Raw genomic sequence first — 16,771 nt, forward strand, 5'->3', positions numbered from 1 at the left:
AATCTCATCAGAAACGATATTTTGATAAAATGGGGAGCACTTATTAGAAAATGACGAGTATTTATAATACTTTTTGATTGAGAACAACGCAAAGAAAAAAATACAAACAATACATCTATCATGAAAGAACTGTGATCAACCATGTTTATCTACCTTTAACAACGAGGAAGTATAAAACAAGTCTCGTAAAGTCTCGTCGAGATTTATATCTTTATCAACATTCCAACGCCGGACAACGCCGATGCAATACAGTTACAAAAGATTTGAACGGTAAGTTTTTATCCAATACCTGTACGATATAGTTGAAGTTTGAAAGAAATAAGTTCAATAGTTAAAGGACCCATCAACGAAACAGATCAGAAAATCTGATATGATATTGAAAACTTTGTAGATCTATTTATAAGTTTATTAACAACTCGATCAATAGGTAAGTACATGTATATGATAAGAACATTCATTTTGCATTTAAAATTCAATTCAAAAGTCATCATGCATTGGTGAAACCTTTCGTTTATGCATGTCAAATGACAACATATTAGAAGAACGAATAAAGAGTACAAAGCGAAACCATTTTTTAAAAATTCGTGCATGGTTGAATAAACTTGTTGTATTTGAATCACGGTAGTTTGACACTACCAAGTTCATATAGAATAAAACAGGTTGACTTTTGACAGACACATCAGATAGAATACCGGTACACATATAGATTTACCTGCATTTGCGTGATATGAGACTCATCTGACTTACCTCTGCGTTTATGAAATGACCCCCCCCCCCCCACACACACACAAACATTCTCATGATATACATATGCAATATTTGTGGTAAGAAAAATCATAATTATAGTTATATCTAACATCTCTTTTTTATTTGAGTAACTAAATGTTGTGATAATCGAAGATATCACAATGCTTTCTTATAGAGATGGCAATGTCTGAAGAAGAAATACCTGACACAGCCCAGCACTACTTGGTGTGTGGTACTGAAGACTGTAAGAAGAACTGTCAGTTTTACTGCAATCCTTGTCACCGAGAACTTTGTGAACAATGCAGAGACAAACATCAAAAGAATCCAGATACCGAGAATCATGAAGTGGTCCATTACAAACAACGCAGACCACAACTTCCAGAAGTGAAATGCAAGCTACATCCTACACGAAATGTAGAAATTCTTTGTAAAGAATGCAATATTCCTCTATGTCCTAAGTGTATTTTCTTAGAAGAACACTCTGGTCATAAATTCGACGACTTGGAAGAGGGTTATGCGCAGAAGGTTAAACTGTGCCGAAATGAAATCACCAAAATCAAAGAGTATTTTCTCTTGACATCAACTGAATTAAAAACGGAAATAAAGGGAGATAAAACAAGAATAGAGGAAACAATGAACGACATCAGGAAGTCCATAAATGCTGAAGCTGAGTCTTTAAAAGACTTGGTAGATAAAGTGACCTCAGATAAGTTAACACAAGCAAATACAATAGAGGATTCACTGAAAAAGTCATTAGAATCCCAGGAAACAATCTTTGATGATTACATTGCGTACATTGATCAACTTATTAAAGATTTTCACAGCTACTTGTCCTCAAGCAATTTCGAAGTTTTGTTTTCTGAAGATTTTGAGAATTTGAAAATCCAGTCAATACCAGAGACAACACAGCCAGTGCTACCAGTGTACACTGATGGTCAGTTCTGCAAAGATGATGTCACTAAGTTACTTGGCAGCATCAATTGTCCGAACACTATACCTGATAAAAGAAAAATAAAATCGATAGAGACTGTCTCTACACAATTGAAACCTACAGGCAATGAGATGATACGCGACAGAGAGAAATCTAACGTGAAAAAAACACTGTCTCTGTCTTCCTCTGTCAGCAAGGTTAGGGAGTACACGGTACCAGGTGTTAACAGGGTAAATCATATATCACTGGGTAAATCAGGCAGACTCTGGGCCAGTGAAAAAAAAGGTAACCTTGTCCAATCAGATCTACAGGGGAATCAGCTAAAGGAGATACAAACCAATGGTGGATATGGCTACCACACAGTCACACAGGATGGGGATCTCATCTATACAGACACACACAACAAAGTCATCAATAAAATAAAACAGGATAATACAGCCACTGAATTCATTAAAACAGAAGAATGGGAACCAATCAGCATACACTCCTCCCACATCAATGGGGACATACTGGTAGGGATGAGAAAGGATAAAGAGGCAAAAATCACCAGGTACAACAGGACAGGGGAAGAAATACAGAACATACAGAGGGACAACAAAGGACAGGACATGTATGGTGATCCACACTACATCACAGAAAACATCAATGGTGATGTCTGTACATCAGACTTGAACAAACATGCTGTAGTGGTGGTGAATAAATCAGGGCAACACAGGTTCTCCTACACAGGTCAGAGGTCACGGTTTTTTCCCTATGGTATCTGTACTGATCTCCTAGGTCACATCCTGATATGTGATTCATATACTAAAACTAATACAGTTCATCTTCTTGATCAAGATGGTCAGTTCTTATCCTTTTTACTCCCAGAGCGAGTGAAATCCATTAGTGTCTGTGTGGATAATGAAAACAATCTCTATGTGGGACATTATGATACCAAAAAAGTGAAAGTGTACAATTATCTACAGTAATTTCATGTGTCTGCAGTCAAACGTGAAGAACAAAAACTTAACACAAATGTATACATTTTCTTACTATTTTATACATATTCATTGTACATACCTGTGTACCGGGTAATAATATTTTGCAATAGTATTTTTCACATTTATGAAAATGCATGTAGTGCCTTTGAATACTGTCTTAATAAAAAAAATCCGCTATAATGCATTTAACATTGTATTATACGGTTCATATGCTAGTAAACATGTACCTTTATACATAAAATTTGAAGGTCTCTTCAATACTTCTATATTGATTAAAAGAACCTTTAATCAAAACAGAAATAAATGATATCAAAATATGTTGGCATTCAGATCCACAACGAGAAAGAAAATAAATAATCGAAATATAGAATGATAAAAAATGGAGACTGCCCCTGTACAGATTACCAAAGTGACAGAACTTTTGATATGAACTGAACACTAGTATGACTAGACAGTAAGAAAACATTTATTTTGAGCGTTGTGATAAAGCGTGTGGGGGTGGGGGTTGCATGTAAAATAACTTGTAAAGTAAATTTAGGCTATAGTTTTTGAACTATATAACCGATGAATTGAGGCAATCTACTGTGACCAAGAAAGGACCACGTTTTGTGTTTAACCTTCTACAGAAACAAACATGGAAGACATTCCGGGTGTCCCACTATAGGACTAAACAAGAAGAGCTAGAGATCCACGAGCCGCATCGCTAACCTGAGCAATAACTTACAATTTAATTCCGATTCACAAAATATAGTAGCTATCCTTCCCTCATTCTCCGCAAAGATAGCATTTACTAGACTTTGACCCGTGCGTGCACGGGTTGACATTGCATATCGGATATTGTCATCACGAAGACAAAAGTTAGTACTTACATGTAGTTGAAATGTATATTTGTTTTTTTTATACTTTCTCTCATAAGAAATCATTAATATATATGAGCAGAATATATAGCAAAAGTCCAATGAAAATTTACCCGTATTTGTTTTGTCATTTCTGAGTTTATTCATGCAGATGTGATATTGTGGAAACATAAACTAAAGATCCCGTTAGGTCAATGTATTGCGCAAGCGCAAGATTGTAAAATCCAAAAAACCCAGGCGATTTCCGGGATTTTTTGAGGAATTTTCGTTGATTATTAATTAGCGAAGCTTAACTGAGAAAAAATAAAAACAAATTGGTAATCTTCAAGTACCAATGATGTTTAAAATATATAAAACAAAATACAGTATTCTTCCGATTTCTCGGTATTAAAGACTAAAAATTCGAGTCTATTATTTTAATATAGTAGTATAGATGTCACAGTGGGGCCACATGAAGAGGAGATAGTTTTTACATTAAATTATATAACTCTTTTTTCATTTGAAGAAAATGGAAGCTTTTGATTGTGAAAGTAGAGGAAAAATTGAAAGAAATTTAAGAACCAATATTAAATCATACTGTTGCTCCTGCGATCACACAGATGGCATTATATCAATTATAGATGTTATAAGATATACTAAGTGTATTCACCATTTGGGTCACTGAGGCAGAACTACTGTGCCACTGTGTAGCAGCAAGCTAGTTTAATACATAGGCGGTTTAATTCTGCGATGTGTATTCATCATTATGTAATTTGTATTTTAATATCATTATGTGATGTGCTTTTCTCTTTGTATGAAATCGGTAATGGGCAAAACGTCAAAAGAAGTGTTAAAAGTGTTTAAATTATTATTGGATAAATTATTTAGACAGAAAACGAAAATGAAAGAAGTTTTAAGAAAATTAGGATTATTGAGTTTAATTTTGCGTTTTACCGAAGAAAGAGAATACACCAGATTTGGTGACCAAGAAAGGACCAATATACTTGATCATTGATACTAGTAATTAAAGTAGAGACACGTCTAAAACGATGCAAAATGACCCCCCCCCCCCCCCCCACACACACACACAAACCAAAACATAAAAAAATAAAAACAAAAGACCCATCCCCTTGCTTTTGTAACTTTAAAATACAATCCTAGATTCGGGAAAATAAAACAGAAATTAGTTAATAACTGGCACATTTGAATTCTTATTAAAGACAAAAACTGCAATTAAGGATTGTGTCATATAAACGCAATAAAAATTTGGCCGATATGCTCACTTACTCTCTGGTTAATTAAATAATCTGTACAACAGGGCCCGGTTTTTCGAAAGGTGGTTAACTCTAACACCGTGTTAACTCTGTGTTAAACTCGGTGTTAAAGTTAACCACATGGTTAAACGTTTTTCAAAAGCGTGTTAGAGTTTAACCATGCGTTAACTCTGTGTTAACTTTAATCCACCCCCAGTACCTTGGTTAAATATTTAACACAGTGATTAAATATGGCCGCCGGTGTAATGTTTTAGTCACTTCAACTGAAAAAGTTGGTCAACGAAGCATTTTCCAAAATTTTAAAATTTTAAAAAATCTTACATGTGATTAAAACTACGGAAAAGCAACCGGCTTGACATGAAAAGTTGCAGTAATCTGTGTGCTATATTTATGGAAGAAGGATTTTGCATACGATTCATTCCCCTTATGTTAAAGGATCCCTTCATTGGAAAAGGCTGACAGCAGAAAAAGGTATGTTTTTCCTTTTTTAACCTTCACATTGGTTATATTGTTGTTGTCACTTAACACATTCAACAAAAATTTCCAAAATTATTAGTGAAATGGTTACTGTAAGTACAAAAACATTGTACAATTTTCCTTGAATTTTTAAAACATCAATGAGAAAAGAATTTTAGCTTCTTGATAGATAAATATTGAGTGAACATGTTAGCATAATTTTATTTTCAATGTTGGTTACTGCATATTAAGATTTATCTCCCTTTTGACAAAATGCAAGTGTGGATCATGATTATTTTTAAAACATTTAAATAAATGTTATGTTCAGTCAAGCAATAGAAAAATACTAAAACTATCCGTTTGGAGTTATTGATATAATTTTGGGTACATGTATTTCATATTATATCCTCCTTTTCCAGGCAGGTAGCATTAACCCCCCTCCCAGGTTAGGATATTGAAGATTTTGGAAAATCTTTTCTTCTTCTTCTTTTTTTTTGCTTGTCAAGATTTTTTGGATGAGCCAGCCCCCCTTCCACTTTCAAAAACACTGCTGCATGCCTGTTGTTTTTTTTTTAATTAAATTTCTTAAGAATAATTGCAGTAACATCTTTTGAAGCATTTAATTTCTAAAACTCTATATAGTTTTATTGATTTATTAAATTAATTGATATTTAAATTTGACCTTATTTATTTCATTTCACTGGGAAGATCCCTATCATGATGCACATATTTTAAGTTTATATATTTCATATGTATTTTACATTATTAATAAATATATTTCTGACAATTTTTAAGTATCTTTATAATTAAAAAAATCATTTGTTCTGTTTTTTTAAATATAAGAATTATTAATTTGAAGATTTGAAAGACGGAGAACATGGCACGTGTGAAAAAAGTATTCTGCTGGCCGGGTGACACTTACTATGCTTGGTACCTAATTCTACCAAAGCCATATGTACAAATAGGCTCCTGATGAAAGTAGATTAGCAGATTAAAAGTAGAATAGAACTGTAGAATATGAACAAAAAATTTAAACAAAAATCATAAAAATCGCATCACACTGCCGAAACACTAGATTAGTGTCGAGTTCATTGGCGGATTCCAAAGGGGGGAGGGGGTAAATGCCCCCTTTCTCTGGGACAAATATGTTTTTTCAATCTTTTTAAATGTTTGTTTAAAGGCTATTTTCCCCATCTGTAATCTATATTCTATAATTATCTTAGATAAATGCTTTGAAATCGCTTATTAAGTAGAGTTTCGCACAACATACCCTTATTTTATTTTTTATAAACAAAGAATTTTTGATATTTTATCAGGATAAAGTACTTTCCTTCATCATCCGATGTTTATTTCACCGAGTAAAAATGTGGAAAATTAAAAATAAAAAAATAAAGCAGTATCGCAAAAACACAAATTTATGTGATTATACACTAGGTATTTTCTTCTCTATTTCTTAAGAAAACTCGTAGTTCTTGTAGAACTTGTAGTTCATTTAAACAATAAAATGCTTTCTTTTGTGATTCATAGGGGATATGAAGATGGCGACATTGCAGAAAAAATGCATAACCCGCGGTAGTTTTCTTTTTGATGAATAAGATGTTAACTAGAACTGAATTTTAAAGATAGTGATTTTCATCAACTCCACTCCACCCCTTTTCCATATTGCTGGATCCGCCTCTGGAGTCAAGTGAGGTGGGTGGCTGATGAGAGCCACTCTCATTGAAAGAAATCAAGTCTGTGTCAATGAGACTTTTACATCATTAGATCATTTACGTTTGCGCCCGTAAAGTTTGCAAACAAGATTAATATCTTCCAAACCAGTTTTGACTTTTGCAGCTGGATCTTTGTCTGCCATCTTTAAACTTTAAAAGTTGTCACGTGACATTAATCATCATAACGAAAATTGCACACCACATAAGGATGTTTGTACATACCATTAAGATATTTTCACGTTTCCACAATAAAATATACACATGCACATGTATTTGTTTGTTATTGAGTTTTTCTGTCTAAATATATACTGCCTATACTTAGTTTACAGGCTAACTGTGCTGAGGTTGTTACTACTCAGACAGTTCATCTTAGCGAGGCAGGGTCTGATCAGGACCTTTCTCGTTCTTCTGATAAACATCAAACATACACCCTGCTTTGAAAAAAATCAATGTTGAGTTGATCCTATTTTGGCGCTTATAATTTGATGGTAAAAAGGAAAAGCCATGACGTCGCGCACGATACTGGCTCCGGGGCCATAAAAGTTAGACGAGCTCACTTTTGATCTCAGTCTCACTTTTACAAAAGGAATATATAGTGGAAAAGTGAGACTGAGATCAGAAGTGAGCTCGTCTAACTTTTATGGCCCCGGGGCCTGGTGTTACTTAACGTTACGCTTATAACGTCAAACGACGCACAAACGTAACGTCGCATTTTAAAGAAACTCAACTTCTTAATAGCCGTGAATTTTGAAACTAAAATATTCATATCTCCTGTATCTCCAGATTTGCACTGCAAGCAAGTTATGAATTAATGCACAAACATTGCCAGTAATATGGTAGTAAATGTACTTAAAATAAGATCACAATATGCACGCCTGTAACTCAGGCAATATTTAAGAAATATAAGTAATAACTTTAAAAAGTGTATATCTTCATTTAAATAACTCAATCATAGTTTATGAAACAACAGAAAATTTCAAGCTGCATGGTATAAACTATAAATTTGATCTGCGAATTCAAAACATTCCACATTCGATATTGCACTTTTATCCCAGACAATACAGCTAAATGCACAGTTACATGTATTTGGATAATATAATTATACAATCATGAAAAATTATATTCTGGTATATTATTCTATTTACTAGGTTTTACAATCTTTGAAGTTTATGTATACGATCATGTACAATTCATTTTTAAGACATAATAATGTCGTTTATTGCATGCAATATGTTTAAATGGACACATTCGTCCAAAACTATATTGGCCCGAGCATCTTTCTGAACAGATATAAACTACTGCACTGGCTGGCACTGCGGCTCTTCTCCTGGGTATAAGTTTGTATGACAGAAGATTCTTGTTATTTATTAAGGTCTTCCGTTTCCAACGGAAGACCTTATTGTTTTCGTTAGGTTTCTTTTGACCTATTATTTTTCTTGTTTTTTTTCCTGCACCAAATTTTTTAAAACCGAATATTTCAAAAACGATTCGACAGGTTTTCTCAAAAATTTCACAGATACAAGACAGTAACTATAGCTATGCATACGAATCTTTTCGAATATGACGTCACTTCCGTTCGTCAACGTCGTTAAGTTTACTTTTTTTAAAAATTCATTTTGTCCAGCGAATATTCAAATAATGGTTGAAGATAGAAACTTGAAATTTTCAGCGATGATAGATCTACCTTTGGAAGGATGCCCTTAGGTTAAATGGTTAACGTCCGTCACTTCCGGTCGTCACCGGAAGGAAAGACAAAAAATCGATTTTTTCAACTTTTTCCTTTTTTGATATTTTTCTGTAGGGTTGATAGAGACCCTTTCGCTGATTCAGAATATGTAATTTGTTTTAAAATCGATCAAGGCATTCTCGAGAAAGTAAGCCTCAAAGTTCTGAAGTGAGAGTCTGAGTAGCTCAGTCGATAGAGTTGTGGACATGGCCCAGGCGACCCGGGTTCAAGCCCTGAGTGCCGCAATTTTTTTTTACTATTTTTAGCTTAGGTCTACGATTTGATCTTTGAATTAATAAGTTTGATCTAATCTATTAAAAAATCGGACGGAAGACCCATTCGTTGCTCGCAACGAGATCGTGTCTAGTATTGTCGTAGTAATGTCCTGTGATGACTTTAATACCAGCTGGAAGAGTTGAGCCCCAAGCGTCGGTGCTTTCGCTGTTTAATGTTTGAATTGCTTCCTGAACTTTTAGCAAGAAATAGTCATGGTCTGGGTCATCCGCATATACGGCAATTACCTGTCCTTTGGATACCATTTCGGACAAGGGCACCTCTTCGTCATCTTCTTCAACATCATATGTGTTGTTTGTCTCCTTGACCATTTCATGGTGTTGAACTTGCCCAATTCTTTGAACATTTACACATTCGTGATAAATTTGTAAACTGCATTTTTCACAAAAACAGGACAGTTCGCGTATAATGATATGGGGAGACGAGTTATCAACGATGACTTGATGGAAAGATCTGGGACCCGTTTCTCAAAAAGGCGTAAATTTGGGCCTAAGTTAGTCCGACAAACAAAGTTACGCCAATATTGAGTCGGGTCTTAGTTGCGTTTCTGAAAGAGGCGTAAGTTAGGGTTTAAATGTCGAAGAACTAAGATATCTCCGCTGAGTACTAATCATGCGCACATCGTATTTTGTTTTGCTTTGAGGCTATGATTATTGTGGTGGATCAATTTTTGGATTCATAGTACATTTACTCGAAAGTACCAAGTTATACTACACCACAGAATGTTCAAGTTAAAATTGTCCATAACAGTTTATGTTAATTAAAAAAAGAATAAATGCCTATACGCTTCTTGGCATAATGAAAGAAGATGGGTGAATAAGGCGTGTAAAATGCCCATAGGAGGAATAATTAGATTCTGCAAAATTAAAATATCATTAAATCTGATACTTTTAAAAAAAATAATTAAAAACAATGTATTTTTAACGTAACATCGGTTTGTAATCCTTTAATATTTTAAATACTTGCAATAGGTTGATTTAAACTGGCGAAATAGTCATGTTGTATATTTGATTTGATAAAATGAAATATATCATAAATGACACAAAACCTCCAAATAGTGTCATTTTTATAGCTTCAATGCATTTTCTTTTATAGAGTGGGTCTGAGCTCCATATTTTTGTCATAGTCTTAATGCGGTTTAATGGAATTTAAATCGATTTTAATCAACAAAAATGTGGAGAGATGACCCACTATACTTTAAAAATGTCATTTTGTAGCCCAACAATTAAACGTTTTGAAAAAATGATGCAAGTCCGTAAATTCGTGGCCAACGTCTCATATAGCATTTAAACAACGCACTTTGTTGTGGATGAAATGGCTAAGTGCTTAGAGCACCAGACATTACTTTATAGAACTTGGGTTTTTAGGTTATTGGTTCATTCCACCAAAACTTAAGGATTAATTTTTTTTTTATCGTTTTTTGAAATATTTCAAACTGAATATACATGTAGTTGCAAATTACCTTTTGTAAACTTATATTAAAACATATCAAATATATTTAATTGAAAAAAATGTTAAATTTAAAGTTGTACTTTACGACTAAACCAAATGGGCAGTTGCGCCATCTTATTCCCCCATCTTCTTTAGAGAAAATACAGTTGATATGAAAGGGGCAGACATAAGAGGTTGCAGAAACCAAATACATGACAGTTGAATTCATCGCAGATGATATTGAAGCACAATTGTGCTGAATTGATCATGTACGAAACAATGCACAGAAATTAACTCCAATATTCGTGAAAAATTGAAATATTAGAATTCAGGGGCAGAGTACAGTAGAAATGCCTGCTTAGTCTGCGGAATGATCAGTCATGCTTCATATAGATATTTAGACACTTTCAGCTGCTGGGATAAGGCTGTATACTTTTTTTAATTAAATCACTGAATTATTTATAGATAATAATATGGCTATGATTTAAACAGCAACCCACTGAAATCGAAAATATCAATTTAATATATGAATAATATATGAACCTTGTCCATGTCGACAAACAGAAAGAAAGAAAAATTCTATTCTCTGTATTGTAGGAATTTAGACAGAATGTAGACAATGACATGGAATCAATTCTTGGTTTTCTGCTATTCAAATGATAAAAGTTTTGAAAGATATTTTCTATAATTAACAACACGATAAATAACAATATATGAGACCAGAGTCTCCTGTACCCTTTTTTCCCCTGTTTTTGGTTTAATTAATTGCTTGTTTTGTTTTGGGGGTTTTTTTTTGGGGGGGGGGTGTTGAAAGTAATATATATACTGTATACAAGGAATTAATTGCCCCCGTTTAATTTTCACCCATTTCACCCGATGTCAGCTGGCGATTTTAAGAATTGAAGAATTTCAATGCCTAATATTATTATAAGTAACTTGAAACACAACTGTGACTCGGAGAATTATCGACGAGGCGAAACTGTTTGCAAGTGTAGAAGGGTGAAGATTATACAGGACGACAGTACTCCAGTATACAGTATCTTGATTTAAATATAGATATAAAAGCAATAATCTAAGAAACCCCTCCCTATTTGAAGAAAGTTTAATGGAAAAGAAATCTTAAAAATCCCCTATCCCCCTCCCCCGGATAAGATATTTAGGGCGGTTTTAGATCTAACAAGTACGTTTGAGTCCTAATTCTTCCTATCTGCTTTGAGATATTGGGGGTATACATTTGTATATATAGTAAGTATGGCTAGCTAATTAGATTTGTAAATAATGCAAACGTGTTGTAAAATTTTTCGTAATATAGGCAAGAAACATACAAATACACACAAGCACAAATTACAACTGTAAACGTTTTGAGATGCTAATATTAAAGATGTATTCTCAATGTATTGAAATCAGTTTCGTTTCATGGGTTCAAATTTTATTAGAAAGATTAAAATGATCTCAGACTTCGCTTACTGAGTATTGATTTAAAAATCAATTATCAATCCATGCTAGTATACATCAATACGATGTATAAACTCGGAGTTATTGTTGTGAAATACATGTATTATTATATAAGAATTATAGCATCTTTTTAATTATTGTGTCTATATAAGTTATCGGGGTATACCGAGTAGTAATGTATATGACATACGTTTAGTGAATTGAGCCCATTATTTATCTAATTGATTTAATCTTAATATATTTAGAAAAAGGAAAGTTATCGAACAATAGGTTTTGGTTGGTTTTTTTTTTATAAAAAAGTTATATGTACATGAGCAAATATCTCAATAAATGCGAATGTTTCCTTAATAACATATAAAAAAATCCCAAAATTAAAAATCTCTGTTTATTTTGCCTTAGAAACAAAACGCTCGCCATTTTTGTGTACAGACTAGGGACTTACGCCTACCCATTAGCAGGCGTAGATTTAAACCCAAATTTAGTCCCAACTAAGTTTCCGTCTTTTTTTGAAACGCAACTTAGTCTGGTTTTGAGGTTTAGTCCCTGATTTAGTCCGGACTAAGCTTACGCCTGGACGTAGGCCTTTTTGAGAAACGGGCCCCTGGGGCCCGTTTCTCAAAAAGGCGTAAATCTGTGCCTAAGTTAGTCCGACTAACAAAGTTACGCCAATATTTAGTCGGGTCTAAGTTGCGTTTCTGAAAGTGGCGTAAGTTAGGGTTTAAATGTCGAAAACCTTAGACATATCCGCTGAGGACTAAGCATGCGCATATCGTATTTTGTTTTGCTTTGAGGCTATGATTATATGTGATGGATCAATTTTCCAATTCATAGTACATGTAGTACCCGAAAGTACGCATGTCATACTTTACCACTGAATCTGCATAGTTCAAGCTGACATTTTATATTAATAAAAGTAGAACAAATGCCTATACACTTCTTATCATAATGAAATTTTTGAGAAAAACAGTTGATATGAAAGCGGCATATATAAGAGGTTTCAGAAACCAAATATGTGACAATTAAATGCATTGTAGATGATACTGAGGCACAATCTTACATATTAATTTTTAAAATTATATTTATAGAATACAGGGAAAAGGTACAGTGGATATGCCCAAATACGTCTGCAGAATGAGAAGTATGCTTCATAGACACTGTAGTTCTTTAGACATTTTCAGATGCTGGGATAAGGCTTGATTCTTTTTTATCAATTCACTATATTATTATTTATAGAAAATAATATGACCATGAGTATAACAGCAACCAACTGAAATCGAAAATATCTTACTGTATAAATAATATTACATGAACCTTGTCCATCCTCTGTTCCAATATTGAAAGAATGTAGACAATGAAATGGAAACGATTCTTGATTTTCTGCGATTCAAATGATAAATAAATAGTTTTGAAAGATATTAATAGTCAACAATTAACAAGACAAGAATTATCAACATTTGAGGCCGAGGTCTCCCCAACTCCCTTTCCTGTATTTTAATCGATCGATTGTTTTGTTCTGGTTTCTTCGGGGGGGGGGGGGGGGGGTGAAAGTAATATACACTATAAACAGCTGGGAATAATTCGCCCTATTTAATTTTCAATCATTTCACCCTTGTTGTCAGCGGACAAATTTCTATTGATTTTCAATATCTAATATTAAGTAACTTAAGTAACAGCTGTGACTGGGCGAAGTCACGGCAGAGTGAAACTGTCTGCAAGTGTAGAAGGACGGAAATTGCACGGGACGAAAATAACCCTCTAAGCAGTATCTTGATTAAAATAAAGATATAAAAGCAGTTATCTAAGAACATCCTTCCTATTTAAAGAAAGTTTTATAAATAAAAGGTTTTTACAAGTTTAATGGAAAAGGCATCTTAAAAAAAATCCCCTATCCCCTTCCGGATAAGACATTTTGCATCTTTGCGATTTTAACAAGTGCATTTGAGTTTTACTTTTTTCCCTATCTGCTTTGGGTTATTAGGGTGGGGGTGTGTACAATTGTTTATATAATAAGTATGATAAATGCAAGATAGTTAATTAAATTTGTAAATAATGCACACTGTTGTAAAATTGCTAAAACAATGCTTTTGTATTGCAAGTCGACAACTTTGAAATAAAAAAAATACCTTAATATACGTACATCTTAAATATGATGAAACAAAACTATTATGCATATGAATTCAAGTAATTTAAGATCAATTCAATTAAATGAGTACAAATAAACAATGCATATGAATATGCACGAAGATCATTGATAGTACATGTGCCCCATACCTATTTTAAAAGAATTACGATCGATGTTAAATATGAACGCAATTAATCACTTCATCCTAGAATTAATAAGATTAATGAATTTGATTTCCAAAAATTCAAGATGTGCATGTGAAATTTTAAAATATTCGATAACCTTGACAAACGCTTGTCAACAGATCTAAAATTGATGCACACTCTGCACGCTTCTTAAACATATTTTTAAGTAATAATTTAACAAACAAAAATTGATTGTATCTAAATACAAGTTCATAAACATTCCAAAATACATGTAGCTTTCATACGGTTTTGTAAAGATACTAGGAGTAAAAATATGAAAATGAGAATGCATACGTGTTGTAAAGTTTTCAGTAATACATGTATACATGTAGGTAAAGAACAAACAACCACACACAAGGACAAATTACAAATGTAAACGTTTTGAGTTGCTCCTATTCATAATTTTGAAATCAGTTTCGTTTCATATGTTCAAATTTGATTAGAAACATTAAATTCTAGTTCATGCTTACTGCGTATTGATTAAAAAAATCAATAATCTATTCGTACTTATATACATCTATCTTATTGGGGAATACATGTTTAATTTAGAAGTAAAGCATCTTTTTAATTATTGTGTTTATATCATTTATCGGGGTATACCCATTCTTCACACTTTAGGTAAATTTCATTACGAGTAGTAATGTATATTACATACGTTTGATAAGGTGAGCCCATTATTTATCCAATTGATTTAATCTTAATTTATTTAGAAATAGAAACAGTTATTGAACAATAGGTATTTTTTAAAGTTTTACGGACATGTACAAATATTTAAATAAATGTGAATGTTTTCTTAAATAACACATAAAACAAACCAAAAAATAAAATTCTCTGTATATTTTGCCTTAGAAACAAAACACTCGCCATTTTTGTGCACAGACTAAGGACTTACGCCTACCCATTAGCAGGCGTAGATTTAAACCCAAATTTAGTCCCGATTAAGTTTCCGCCTTTTTGTGAAACACAACTTAGTCTGGTTTTGAGGTTTAGTCCCTGATATAGACCGGACTAAGCTTACGCCTGGACGTAGGCCTTTTTGAGAAACGGGCCCCTGATGTTTGAAATTGGTTTGAAACTTAAATTGCCTTCTCTTGGGATGAAACCAATAAAACGGAAAAGCCGTCTCCGGCAAACAGATTTTGTCCGCGTCAAATTCGAAACAGCAAATTCATACAGATCCCGGGCATTTTGTATATGGGCTTGTCCATGCAAAACTGCCAGATCTGCCTGTCTTTTTAACAGTCCTTCAGCAGCATCTTGAGGTCCTACATTATAAACACAATCATGTTATAATACAAAAATATTAAATTTTATCTGAAACAAAAACGCTCATATAGTAAATGCAAAATAAACTTCAACGCGACATGAATGAATTAAGTAACGAACGTTTTACTTCTTTATCTTGTAAAAATGAAAGTAGTGATCAACAAGTGGCATAATTAATGTATAAAACAATTCTGTTTTCATAAGAAAATGCTAATAGAATAGCTACCATTTACAAGTTTAAAGTACTTAGTTCGATCTGATGGACACTGTATTTGTATCCTTAAGAAGAAAGTGTGCAGAAAATATACATGTAAATACCTTTAGCATGTGCAGTCTCAAAATAATTTCTGGTAAAATGTTTGAAACCGAAATCCCGACTGGAGTTGCTGATATCCCCAAAGCAATGTCGACTCTTATATTGGGCTGCACATCCATCTGTGAACTCGTGCATGGTGTCAACCGGGTAGGAAATGGATGCCAAGTACTCGGATATTGTTTTACGAACTTCATGGACGAAATACTGGTCATGCTGTTGATCATCGCTAATAACAAAAAAATGTTCAGTGATTATTTCTGGGTTCTGCCCAGTGCTCTCCACTCCATCAATGTCGGGTAGTGCATGGCGATGTATAATCGTAACGTGAACAGAGACTTCAGTTTTTTGAAAGTAAGCACTTTGAAGTTGTTTTAATTCTGTGCAGCGGTAATTTTCAGAAAAGTCATGAACACAGATGCAGTGGTTGAGTGGAAGATTAGATGAAAGTTCTTGAAATTGGTTGTTTTGCCAAGTAGCTCGGTGTTGATGGAATGGAAACGATTTTAACCAGAACGAGTTTCTTTGTTGTTTTATTGCCCTTCACTTTGATTTTATTTTTTTCAAATTTTTCCCACTTGACTGTTTCGTCTGTCTCCGCGTCTCCAGTTTCTTCTGGTAATAAGTATAGTTTGTGGATACCACATTCTGCACACTGTCGCTTCATGCATTGCAAAGTAGGATTTATACACAATGTGACATCCACCACATCGCTTATGGACTCGAATACTTGGACGTCAATTCCAATGTCATTTGCATTTGTTTTGATTATCTTTTTCCGAAAGTCCATACATGATTTGAAGGCACTCTTTATTTCAACATGATATCTACAACAGCATGTGTGTCTGTCCTTTGGGCGGGCCTGTGTAACAAAATAGGGCTTGCAATTTTCAAAGGACCTTTGACAAATTTTGATATCAGGATTTTCGCTTATGAAATCCAGGTAAACTTCAGTTTGGGTCTTTTCTAAAATATACACTGCGTGGCTCGTGTATAATTTGGGTCCAATTCTTTCTCGCTTGATATCTGCTTTCGCGGGCATG

At 33.6% G+C, this 16,771-nt stretch overlaps 1 protein-coding gene and 1 pseudogene across 1 annotated transcript; one reads left to right on the forward strand and one right to left on the reverse strand.

Moving 5' to 3' along the window:
* The first annotated feature begins 215 nt into the window (after positions 1–215).
* On the forward strand, positions 216–2,901 carry LOC128166785 (uncharacterized). Its single transcript, XM_052832165.1, has 2 exons — positions 216–270; positions 923–2,901. The coding sequence occupies exon 2, from the start codon at positions 925–927 to the stop codon at positions 2,644–2,646; it is 1,722 nt and encodes a 573-aa protein (XP_052688125.1). The 5' UTR covers positions 216–270; positions 923–924; the 3' UTR covers positions 2,647–2,901.
* Positions 2,902–14,159: 11,258 nt separating this feature from the next.
* LOC128165109 (uncharacterized) lies at positions 14,160–16,543 on the reverse strand (annotated as a pseudogene).
* Between the last annotated feature and the right edge of the window lie 228 nt (positions 16,544–16,771).

This window comes from Crassostrea angulata, chromosome 10, assembly GCF_025612915.1.
Source record: "Crassostrea angulata isolate pt1a10 chromosome 10, ASM2561291v2, whole genome shotgun sequence".
Lineage (NCBI taxonomy): Eukaryota > Metazoa > Mollusca > Bivalvia > Ostreida > Ostreidae > Magallana > Magallana angulata.